General features: G+C 45.6%; 1 protein-coding gene across 1 annotated transcript; it reads left to right on the top strand.

Moving 5' to 3' along the window:
- Positions 1 to 1,994: 1,994 nt before the first annotated feature.
- On the top strand, positions 1,995 to 12,649 carry hoxb9a (homeobox B9a). The gene is made up of 2 exons (XM_034594356.1): positions 1,995 to 2,682; positions 11,508 to 12,649. Exons 1-2 carry the CDS (start codon positions 2,070 to 2,072, stop codon positions 11,741 to 11,743), a joined length of 849 nt encoding a protein of 282 aa, XP_034450247.1. The 5' UTR covers positions 1,995 to 2,069; the 3' UTR covers positions 11,744 to 12,649.
- The last annotated feature ends 311 nt before the right edge of the window (positions 12,650 to 12,960 follow it).

Here is a 12,960-nt window from a genome sequence, read left to right as displayed (position 1 = left end):
TGCCAACTGCTTTGGGACGTGTTGTTGGAAAACAAGCTCCGTTACTATTTTGAATATTGCAAGATATCCAGGACGGGGGAGGGTTGTGTTTCGTCACTAAATTGAGTTTGCACAATATTCAATAAAACACAAAACTCTACACTATCGATAATTAGGTTTCCATTCAAACAAATGATCCAGGCCGCATCCAGAAGGTCCAGCCGCTCCTTTACGCACGAACCCTACGATCACGCATCTGACACGTCATCCTCACATGACTGTACGTTTCAGTCTCGTCGTCTCTGGTCCAGTCTGATCCAAAGGGGATGTCCGTGCTGAGCTGGAGTTGGGTCCTTTCAGGTGGCTCCTGGGTGTTTAAAGGACTCTTGGTTTGGTTTGGTTTTGTTGCTGATGAATGGAAACCAGCCGCTCAGTCTGTCTCCGCTCGGACTCATCATTTCTCCCCTGCAGACCCGAACGCCCGGTTATAGCCATCCCCATAAATAAAGGCGTTAGACCCTATAAGCAATGCGTAGTTCATATTTATTTGTCGTAAATAACCGAGTGCTACGCAGGGCTGGGATTTATAGCCCCGGCCAGCAGCCCGACTTCCCCAAAGACTCTAAGACTCCACGTCTGTGATTATTATGAAGAAATATAAACACTTACAATCCCGGTGACTTTGATGAAGGTCAACATGAGGTGTCTGGACCCACATCCAGTCCGTGTCTGCTGCTGCTCATTGAAAACCAGTTTGTTAGTATCCGTCATCCGCTGCTGTAAGAGTGGACAGCGCCGGAAGCTCCGACTCAGACCCGCGGAGCCGGGTGATCTCCTGTTCCACCTCAGCCTCGAACTCCGGCCCGTGTCGTGTTCTCTCGCTGAGTGAGAAGCGCCCTTTACCCGAGCTGCAGCAGCCTCAGTCGCGTTTACGGTCCGCACAACCACTGGCCATATATCAGGCCTATAAAACCAAAGCAACCGCCCTCGTGTAGGATTTTATTATGGTATTAAACGGACCCCAAAAAAGTAGTTGAAGTAGTTTGCGCAGTTAAGACAAGGGGCATAACCAGGCAGGACTCGATTTAATGGCGCTCGTTAACAAAAATGACTCTTAATCTGCCAGTAAAACAGTGTCAGGGTAAACCTTCGGAGCAGATTTAGGAAGCGGGTAAATACTTTAACGTAGGTGTGAATCCCTCCATCCATCCTCTCTGGGATAGATAGATAGATAGAGCATCTCTCTGCAGTTGGCACGACTCAAGTGTAACACTATTGGCCGTCACACTAATGCTGTTTTAAATGCAGACTCCCCGATGTCGGGATTGATTTAAGTGATCGCTTGTGCGCAGTTGAACAAGAATGGATGCGCAGTAGCAATGCGCTTCACACCGAAATGGACGCGCGTCTATTTTGATTCAGCAAATCAATAATAAACAAATAAATAAATAAAGTGCCAACGTTACGTAATTGTCCGCCATTGTCTGCGCTCCGCTCACAGGCCTGGTGTCTAGACTACGCATGTACGGTTTTATATAATTGTAGCTTGACAGCAGCCATAGATACACAGACTCCATACAGAAGAACTGTCCTTTTTGCATATTGCATATAAACAAGACAATTTATTTAGAAGAGGAGCAATCTATTAAAGAGAGAGGGGGGGGGGGGGGAGAGGGAGAAAGGCCAACTACCAGGGTTGATTTACGCTCCATTGACGCTTTATCAGGCTCGAAGAAAAGGTCCGGCCAATCAGTTTGCGCCTTGCGCTCTGTCCCGACATCCCCCCCACCTCCCCAACCCACACACACACACACACGCACACGCACGCTACCCCCCTGCACTGTGCGAGACTAGGCTGTAGCACTTTGTTTCACTATAGTGAGCAAGTTGTTGGGAAGGAAGGGGGCTAGAGGAGAGAGACAGCGAGACAGAGAGAGAGAGAGAGAGAGAGAGAGAGGGAGGGAGGGAGGGAGCCAGCGAAGGACAGAACAGAGGAAGAGAAAGAGAGGGGAAGAGAGAAAATCTCGTCATGTCCCTCTTCTTGTTCTCTGTTTAGTGAACTCGCAGCGTTGCGCAGATAATGTCCGAGAATGTCCATTTCTGGGACTTTGAGCAACTATTACGTGGACTCCATCATAAGTCACGAGAGCGATGAACTCTCAGCCCCGACTCGCTTCCCCAGCGTCCAGTACTCCGGCTCCAGCTCCGCAGCAGCTGCGGGCGGGAGGCAGCCTGGAGGCGCTGCGCACCCGGAGCATCCCCATCCAGATCCGTACCCATCCTGCAGCTTCCAGCCGAAACCCCCGGTCTTCTCGCCGTCCTGGAGCCCTTTCAGTCCGCACCACGGTGCCAGTGGCCTCCCCACCGTCTACCACCCGTACATCCCAGCCCAGCACGTGCCCGCCGCGGACACTCGGTACCTACGGTCGTGGCTTGACTGCGCGCCGCGCGGCCCCGAGTCCGTCCCGGGCCAGGGGCAGACGGGGCAGGTCAAGCTGGAGCCGCAGCTCGCCCACCTCGGCGGGGAGATCGCGGCCAAAATCGGCGGGCAGCACCAGCACGAGACCACCACGTACATCCTGGAGTCAACTTCCACGGCTGCGCGCGAGCTGAGCCTCCATCCAGCCGCCATCCCGGGAGGACGGTTCGAGGAAAATAAGGACATTTGTGAAGGGAGTGAGGACAAAGACGGCCTGGATCAAAGTAAGTTATTAAAGCAGGAAATAGCGCGCCAGAGAGCGAGAGAGAGAGAGAGCGGGGAGTGGGAGATTGTAAATGCTTTTAATGCCGCCATAAAACAAGAACAAAGAGCCGGAGAGCCAAAGTGCCCCCACCTTCTGCTCTCTGCGCTTACTGGGATATTTGGCTCGTATCATCCGTGTTTTACCAGCGGGCTCCTGTGGAACAGATTACCACACAGCGATGCTCCATAACTGCAGACTTTTCTGTGACGTTACCCCAAACCCTCCGCTTTGCACAATTTCCAGATTTATTATTTATAACACGAGCAGCAGTCAGCAAGTGGTTGGCAAACCTACATGATCAACTTGCGAGATGTAGTTATTCTAAAAAAAAAAAAGAGTGATCAAGATTTAAAAATGCCACAGTGGGAATATCAGCCCAAACCATCTCCACAAAACTGAACATGATATGTGTGTTAGGTGATGCTGTTGATGCTGTTACTTAATCCGCACATGATACTGTGAGAGTATGTCCAGGCACTCAGGGGTCGTTAGAGTGGATTACCTGGCAACAGCCCAAAGCCAACACATAAAGTGGCTTCATGGACTAAACAACATATTATTAGAGAGGATTATAAAAGGGGGAAAATGATAGAGGTCCCCCTGAACGCTTTTTAAGTGGGAGTGAGCAACTCAGAAGGGACGTTATTTAACAGCAGGTGCTCAGTAGAAAAAACTAAATAAGGAAAGTGGAGGGGGGGGGGAATAATTATAATATTCAGATCTTTTTTCTGTGTTTTCTGCTCTGCTGCTCTTCATCTTCATCATCAGACCTCTCTGTGTGACAGCAGAGAACGTTGCTGGGTTTGTGGAGGCTCCAGGTTGTTGCTGGAGTTAATTGCCGGGACATGCGCACTCCTGCCTCGTTTGAAAAAGGAACAAGCGGCTGATGCGTTAGATTCATTATTATAATTAATAATTTGGACCAAAGTAGATCTTAGTATCTTTATTTCACGCAGTTTATGCCCGTGCACAGCACGCATGCTCTTGTGTCTCCGCTCCAGTACGTTTTAATGCTCGTCGTGTCCGTGTGCAACAATAAGACCAGTCCAAAGGAACATGGACGGGCTCAGTCATCCTCTGTTTCTTAAGGCACCACATTGAATAGTTGATATTCTGCTTGGCTCTGATACTAATTCTTCAGCCAACAACTCTCAATAATTTCCCTTTGTGCATGCGTGGACGCGTATGTGCGCGCACTGTCACATTTCTGCTCAACTGAAACGGAACTTTTCTCTAGTTGTAAACATAATAATAACAACAGGGATAAAACAGCTCATTGCGCCTGCGCCTCCTCTCTGTCCATCAACTGAAATGATCCTCTGTATATGTCATTCACATACGCGCCCCCGTGCTCCTTTAAAAATCATAAAAAAATCATAAAAACCATAAAAGGAGTCAGGTCGTCCATCACTGGCCCGGCGGCTCGGAGCCGCGGAGCAGGAGACATTGGCTCTCTATAGAGCAGACGCACCATAAGTCAGAGTGCCGCGGCGTGCGTGGACCGACTCTGCCGTGCGGGACTCGGCGCCGCGCACATGTGAGAGGAGCGTCAGTCTGGACTCTGAAAGCACGAACACATGCACACAGGATCTTCTGATGGTCTCCGGCTTGTAGCAGTGAGCACATGGGCCGAGGACAAAAGATTTAAGCTTTGACTTCCCTTCACAAGAGGAGTTAAAGGAAATTAGCATATTGTTTTGTGAAGACTGACATTTACTCTATTATTGCAAATTAACATTAAGAAACCACTGTGTCTCACCCTTAAAAGTTTAATCATATTTATTCAAACCATCGCTGGCTGAATATTTATATTCCACAACTCCATGTTATTATAGGCCGCACTCATCTCGTACAGTTGCCTGTGAGTTGCTGTTTTAATCATCAGCTCACCCTGCAAAGATAATAATAATATTTTACCTGTCATGGAGTCGCAATCATCCTGATATAAGGCCATGGAGCGTTGGGCCAGTAACACGGATTTGCTCTGTTTTTCTACCATCACTCGCACTAACAACAACATTTAATCCATCATGCATGCGCCGGCGCGCTTGGCTCAGTCTGAACCACTTTTCCAAAGTCCCCTGACTTATTTCTGGGTGGAACAGGAAAATCCATTAATTTATTATTTTTCTTTAAATTTCATTTCTTGTATTTTCATGAAGAGAGGTTGCATGTGAACGGGCTTTGTTCCCCTCCCGCTAATCCCGCCGGATAAATCTCCAGGTCTGCCACAGGAGTGTGATCCATGTGTATGAGCGCGTGACCGTTTGATCAGTGTGCGTTGGTAGTGTGTGTGCGTGCACGAGGAAAGGAGAAGAAGGGAGTACCCCCCCCCCCCACACACACACACACCCTTCCCCCATATTGGCCTTCAGAAGAAGAAACACAAATTGTAAACATTCACACACATCCAAATGCACACTTTATTGCTGGACTGGCACAAAGACACACACACACACAGACACACATTTGTCTCTCCCTGTTTTCCTCTCAGACACACATGCATACATAAACACTCTCAGTCACCTTATTACAGCAACTGAGTGAGCTATCCATCAGAGGAGAGGGCTGGTTAAGGGCTGGATGGAGCCCATCAGCCTCCAGTCTGAATTATTAGACTTTCCACCAGTATGTGCCAGTCTGGCTGCAAGTGAAACACACTCCGTTCAAACCAGTCTCCTTTACTGGATCAATTTGAAAATGCTATTTCTATTGTTCGCATTGCCGGCAGCCATTTTGAAAACTACATGGATGAAAACACGTGGACACATTTCTCTCTTGTGCCGACTAACACCATCACTTCAATACAAATCGCTGAGCGAGGCCTCGGTTGAGACGCCTCTTGTGTTACCAGACCAGTCGTATTTACAGTGCGTCACCATTAAGGGAGGGTGGTTGGAAAAACCCATTTGGCTCTGTATGTGATTGTTTGTAATTGGCTGTGTTAGGATATATGGCTTCGTGTTGCAATGGCCCACACCCTGTGAAAGAATTCTGTTTTGAAATAGACTGATTGATAAATTTGATCTAAACATATGTAACAAAAGTCCATATCTTTTTTAAATGATAAATAACTTAGCCTAACAGCTTTTTGGTTAAAGGTCCAGTGTGTAAGATTTAGGGGGATGTATCAGATGTGGAATATAATATACACAATCGTGTTTTCATTGGTGTAAACTAAAATTAGTCGTGTTTTTACTACCTTAGAATTAGCCCTTTATACTAGGTCTTCTTTAGCAGAGTGTTCCATGTTGCAACGCCATGTTTCCATATTAGCCCGGATCCGATAAATCAAACACTGGCTCTCAAGGGGGCCTTCTGCATATTTTGTTTCCCAAAGGCCACTGTGGCTTTTCTCTTACATTGCTTGAAGGAGGGGTAATAAGTCACTTCTCCACTAGATGGCACTAAATCCTACACACTGAATCTTTAAAGGTATACCAGTTTTGTTTAGGTTAAGGTTAACTTCTTGCAGAGTAGGACATTGTAGGCTATCTAACTTAAAGTAGTTTATAGCATAAAGACCGGAAACAGGAGGAAACATGTAACCTAGCTCTTACTAAAGGTAATCAAATCCACCCACTAGCACCAATTAAGGCATTTTATTTATTTAGTTTCATTCTCACAACAATCAAAATGTAGAAATGGCATGTTTTGGTATCTAAATCTTAGCAAAAAAGTAAAGAAGCATTTCCCCCAAAAAACGTTAACCTTGATTCCTTGAGTCTTATTGGGTAACCAAATAAATGCGGTGTGAATAACACCAGTAGATTACTACCTTTAAAAATATCACATCCAGTTTAAGCCGGCTTCCAGCTACAGATTCCCTTTGTGTCACTGGTGCTGGGCAGCCATCCAGAATAAACTACAAGGTTACACTTCAGTCTTTGTGTTGCTGCTGCTGCCGGGGCAGAGAGAGAAAGTTATTACCCCTGAAGTTTATTAAGTTATAATGCCAGGTGAACAACCCACATTAATTGGTGTGTTGCTGGTGGTGGCTGGGTGAGATTGGTTGTAAGGGTGGAAGTGGGTGGGGGGGAGCTGGGGGGAGGAGTAAAATACGACTTCAGGAAATGTAATAACGTGCCTTTGGGATATATGTGGGGTCAGTTTCTGGAACTATTAGGGTGAAATTGCAAAGGGAGCGAGAAAGAGCGAGAGAAAGAGATGGGATGTGGTATTAGTCTTGTAGCCGTTTCGGTCACTGTTTCCATGCATTCATCACCGTGGTCTCTCTCTGTCACACACACACACACACACACACACACACACACACACACACACACACACACACACACACACACACACACACACACACACACACACACACACACAAACACAGGAAAAAGGCACAATAGGCCAACAACAGAACATGTCGTGCTGCAGGGCTATAACAGGCAGCTTTACAGGAATATCAATCTTTTCATCCATGTGCCTTCTTACTGGTGTGCAGGCCAGGGCTTCAGGTTACATCTGCACAAGCTGCACCAACACCTACATTCTTTCTTTACGGCACCCCCCTTACTGTCCTGCCACCCCTTGAGAAAAAAAAAAGTGTACGCCGTCCAGCATCACCCCTCACCACCCCACAACTGGCTCGTCACCCTGGTGACAGCCACGGCTGCCACACAGCTTCGAGGGTAATGGATGGTCTTGGAGGTGATTGTACACCCAGGGGATTCAAAGCACCCACTTTACTGTGTGACAAAGGCGCTGCACATCCCCACCCCACCCCACGCCCCACGCTCCGGCCTCCGCTCACCCCTTTACCAGGCATTATTTTGTTCTGAGATGAAATCGATCCTCTACATGCTGGCCATGTGGGAGGAAATTGATTCCAGGGGGTATTAAGGACGTATTTACTGACGATGGCTGCTGACTAACTCAGCTGTGGGGGGCGGGGTTTTTTTTCTCGTCAGGGGCTGACATAGGCTGGGTGATGTGATGCACATCATTGGCAGCCATTTTAGCCCCCAACAGTTGAATTCCAAACTTTGAGCCATTACAACAAAGTCTCTGTTTACACCAGTAAACAGTCAGAAGTGCTTCCAAAAAAATCCTCTTGGCCTTAAAAAACACCCAAAAAGTACAAATCATTATCGTCATGTGGGTCAGACAGCTCTCATAAATTCATTCACATTCATGGGGCGGGGTTGGGCAGACACAGCATGTGTGTTTGAGCAAACCAGTATATTTGAGTTGAGTTTATTAATCACATTCCTTTACTTCTAATTGGACTTTTTTTTGCACTACATTCTGTATTAATGAATGTAAATATCTAATGATGACTTCTTGTGCAATTTTCACCTAAATTTGATTTTGTTATGAATTGTTGGCTGTGACGAATCAGGTCCAGGGTTTAGTCTGGGTCACGATGTGTCCACAAGCTCATTGACTACTTTTTATCAAGCCTAGAGGACAAACGCTTTATGCTGATGCTTCCAAACAGGCCTTACTCTCTGTCACTGAACCATGGACCGAAATCATAATAACAGAAGTAATAATGGTTAATTCAATAGAAACAGTGCAATTACATTTGTAGTACATTGCCATAACCAGGAAATAGCCTTGCAGCAACGTTTCAGTGGAGCCAACACCTTCCTCTGTGTAATTTTGTTAAGTGCTGCCAGGAAAAAGAAAATGCAAATTCCGCCTAATGTGTTCAGACATTTGACAAACAAAAAGAAAATGCATTTTCTATTCAGTCCAAATCATGATTATAGTAAAATCTTAAACGTTTTGAGTCAAAAATATATTTTTGGCTTATTATTTGATACATTTCAATTACTTTAAATGTAAAATAAACATTTAATTTTGATGCATTAATTCATCTTACTTACTTTGCTTTTAATGGTGGCTCATGTATATAAACGTTGTAACTACAAATCCAATTTGTTTCGTTTCCCATTGGAATTGATAATACATAAAAATTCCAAGCTGCACATTTCCTTGTCCAACATTTAAGTCCAGAGCAGAATCTACTCTAACGTCAATTAATACTGCTTCTGCTCATGGTGCCGCACAAAACAGATCTTTGTGTCTAACTGGGAGAAAGAGGACATTGTTTCAAATGTCATATGCAGTTGTGCGAGTTGCCTTAGCATTACAGCATGCATGATTGTCATCGCAGTGAATTATTACCAGTGAAATTGAAGACAGACGAAGCCTCCACCCAGCATCAGTTAGGGAAAAGCCTGGCTCCTCAGGGAGCGACACACCACCTCAAATCCTGACTGCATGGCGTCAAAAGGTGCTGAAGATCACACTTGTGATGAGTGATAAGATCATCTGTTCTGCCATTTTAGTCCTGAGGACTGTGGCAACATTTATCATAAGAACAGAACATTTCCAGTATAACACTATGCCATGCAGAGCTGATCTGCTCCTGGCTGTAAGGTTAAATCTCCCCCTCTCGTCTTTATTTATGTTTTTTTCTGGTCACACAGCAACAAGGAGAAGCTTTTAGACCTTGATGGAGCACAGACTGATTTAGATGACATATTCCAGTATTGACTGTGATGGTTAGACTACTTGTCTGCTGTGTTTCATTCAGTCGGGCTCCCACCGCCTCGGGAAGGCCTCGGTATAACAACAACTGTGACTCTTCTTATACCAACCTTTTATTGTCTCCAATACATCCCGACTGGAATCTCCTCTGGAAGTCACACTTGTGTCTTGCGCCAGATTGACATTGTACTGCTGACTGAGACGGTTGTCAGCGATAAAAGACAAAAAAAGAAACAGCAACTTTTAAGAAAATGGTTCCAGTGTGGTCTGGGTTTGTGCTTTCCCTGCTGTCATTGAGGCTCTTTATATTTTTATAACACAGTTTGCTTTTTCTTTAGCTCTTCAGTCTATATTTCAAGAAATAGTCACCTTTATTGAGAAAGCTCAAATTTTAATCTATATTTAATTTTATTTCATTTCGATCCTATATATAGGTTATATGAATATATAATATACAGACTTGAGCTGGTGGGAGATTGTGCTGGCATTACAGACCTATGATTGAGTGGGATTGATGGGAGGAAGAGTCTGACCAAACCACATGGAATGATTGCTTATATGGTTAAAGGTTTTATTTAGAAGATGTAAAAGTGGAAATCAACCAGAACCACCTCTCGCCTCTCTCTCTCTGTCCCTGAGTGTGTTTTAAAATGGAAACATCTCATCTTTAGATTAATAATGACTTATATCTTTGTGCTGCACTGTTCAGAAAGGCTGAGCTACTAAAACCAGGCAATACCTGCAGGTATAGCAATGTTAAATGGGTTGATATATAGTCAAAATGAGCAGAGAGATGTTTTCTTTTAAATCGTTGAATTGTCCTCCAAAGAGCCCTCAGTGCTGTAAGGCTCACAGCGAGCTGCCTCATAGCTGAGATGCCTGCTGCTTTGCAGAGGGTAAATGTCGATAGCTCTCAGCCCCAAACCAGACCCATGCCTCCCAAACATGAAGTCTCTGCTAATTACATTGGTCTGAAAGCTGTAAAGAGGGGTGGTGTGTGTGTGTGTGTGTGTGTGTGTGTGTGTGTGTGTGTGTGTGTGTGTGTGTGTGTGTGTGTGTGTGTGTGTGTGTGTGTGTGTGTGTGTGTATGTGTGTGCGTGTGTGTGTGCGTGTGTGTAGGGGGGTTTAGGAGTGGCCTGGCACACAGGAGATTTGGAAAAAAAGGACGAAGCAATTTTCTCTCATTTAAAAAAATGAAGAGCGGCACATTTGAAAGCCTGTTATTTACTATTTCAGACGCGTTTCCACAATGAAAGAAAATATTTCTGTCCCGTTTTCCCCATCACAAGAGCATTGAAGACTCTGAAGGGGGCAGGATGGAGCTGGGCGCCAACACAGATCCTTCATTCCACCACAACACCTCCGACGCCGCATGCAAAACCTTGCAGGGTTCATAAGTCGATGCATGTGTTTGTGCTCAGACAGGGTTCAGTGCAGTCTACTGTGTGACCGGAGTCGGAGTCGCACTGCATCTTATACACGCGTAATGAATGGCGAAGGATGAACACAAGAAATATTTTTCCTCTAACCCCGGCAGGGTCGTAAATCTGCCAGCACTTATTAATTTAGCAGCAATCAGAAGTGACGCAGTGACAGCGCGCTGAGCTGCAATGTGATTATCATTCTCACGCAAACAGAAAGAGGAGGAGGAGGAGGAAAACGTATCGGGCCTGTCAAACATCTTCCCTGATGTGTTTGCTGTCATCATGCGGGGGCTCTCATTTTTCTTTCTTTTCTCATAATGCTCCGAACATCTTCACTGACCCAGTGATTGCAGCATCTTCTCATCTTTTCCTGAAGGTCACCCTCAAACCGAATCCCCACCTTCTATTACCATACATTAATATGTTTCTGCAATGACTTATTGCTTTATTTTTAATGATTGGGATCAGGCTGTTGTCTGTTCTCCTAGTGCTGTTTTTTTTCATCCAGACAATTACATCTGTCCACTGTGTTTTCTGCACGTTGGATGGAACAGGCCGTTTGTCTTTCATGTGCTGTCCAGTTGTGTTAGAGCTGCACCCCCCTGTCACCATAAACCCAGTTTACGCATCAAAGTGTCAATCGCAGATTCAGGCGTTTGAGAAAAAGCCTTGCTACACAAGGTTCCGTAACTTTTACACACGGAGATCTGTTGTTTTGATCTTCGAGGGAGCGTTTTTTTTGCTTGGCTCTGTCCTTTTTAATGCTGTCTGACACACAAATAGGAAGCATATGTGGATTTATTCTTGGTTTATAATAAATTTCTTGTCTCTTTTCCTTCTTCTCTTCCTCCAGCTGACCCCTCGGCCAACTGGCTACATGCTCGCTCCTCCAGGAAGAAGCGATGCCCGTACACCAAATACCAGACTCTGGAGCTGGAGAAGGAGTTCCTGTTCAACATGTACCTCACGCGGGACCGGCGGCATGAGGTGGCGCGCGCACTCAACCTGACGGAACGGCAGGTGAAGATCTGGTTCCAGAACCGGAGGATGAAAATGAAGAAACAGAGCAAGGAGCAGCCCAAGGACTAGCGGAGCTGCCTCACAACACATTCCCGACCATAGACTGTGAATAAAGATGGGCAACACGACAGCTCCACAAAAGTGAACCCAAAAAATCTTGATCACCCCTAGTGGCTGACTGCAGTATTGGTCATAAAACCTGAATCCTCCTTGTTAGTGGATGGGGCATGGACCAAACTAAAGAGTCAAAGTACACGTACATTTTGTTTTCTCAAAGATGGTTTCTGTCATGTTGGGTAGTTCTTATCACACGGATGTACTTCACTACACGATCACTACTGCACAGACATTTCTCCAAATGGCGGGAAGAGTGCAAGATGGCGGCACCCGTCTTCGAGATATTTCAGCTTGCTTTTTGTACAATGAAAGTGGAGACGCGTCGTCCATCTTTACATACAGTCTATGATTCCGTAGCACATTCACGCACACTCATGCGGTCTGTTCAACATAAAGCTATAGAGTCAACAACACGAAATGGCCTTTCCGAGAACTGCAAACGTAGCATGCTCCCACAGACCCACTGTTTCTAATGTACAACTGATCAATTGCTCAATTGATCCCTAACATGGGGCGAGGACTCGGCCACATTAACACAGACGTCTTAACTTCCAGGACGGGAAAGACAGAAAGGGGCTGAAACTTAAGACTTTGGACTTCTCTGAATTTGTGTTAGTGCTCCAGCAACATCCAGACCAACATCACTTCTTCATCATGGACATTCCCCTTGTGAAATGGCTTGGACTCCATGTAAAACAGTTTTTATATAAAGAGGTAGCTTTGTGGCTCCTGCATATCCATAGTTTAATATTATGCTATTAATTAGACTCTGATAATTGGCTGCATTATTAAAGGAAAGAAAGCAGCAAACCGCTTATAGTGATGCGCCAGCAGTCTGGAGCGGGGGTGGGGGTTGAAGTTGTGTGCGTGTGTTGGTGTGTGCGTGTGTGTGTGTGTGGTGGACGGGCGGCAGATACAGCACAGGCGGAGTTCTTTTTCTTGCCTCAAGCACTACTCTTCCTCTTATTGGTTATTTATTGTCCCGTCGCTGACACCGGAGGCGCGCGAAGGTGCTGAAACCAGGGTTTCACATGACCATTAATAAGCAAGGGTGGGGGGGGTACACACACACACACACACACACACACACACACACACACACACACACACTTTTCTTTTCCTTCTCCTCTTGTTTATCTCATTGACGGCCGAGTTTGATTGGAAAGCGC

The sequence above is a fragment of the Hippoglossus hippoglossus genome, chromosome 8 (assembly GCF_009819705.1).
Source record: "Hippoglossus hippoglossus isolate fHipHip1 chromosome 8, fHipHip1.pri, whole genome shotgun sequence".
Taxonomy (NCBI): domain Eukaryota; kingdom Metazoa; phylum Chordata; class Actinopteri; order Pleuronectiformes; family Pleuronectidae; genus Hippoglossus; species Hippoglossus hippoglossus.
Note: the sequence above shows the minus strand (reverse complement) of the source record. Positions and strands in the feature narration are given on the sequence as shown.

Coding starts and splice junctions, on each gene's coding strand:
- hoxb9a (XM_034594356.1), top strand. CDS start 2,070: ATGTCCATTTCTGGGACTTTGAGCAACTATTACGTGGACTCCATCATA. Junction 2,683..11,507: donor CAAAGACGGCCTGGATCAAA/GTAAGTTATTAA, acceptor CTCTTCCTCCAG/CTGACCCCTCGGCCAACTGG.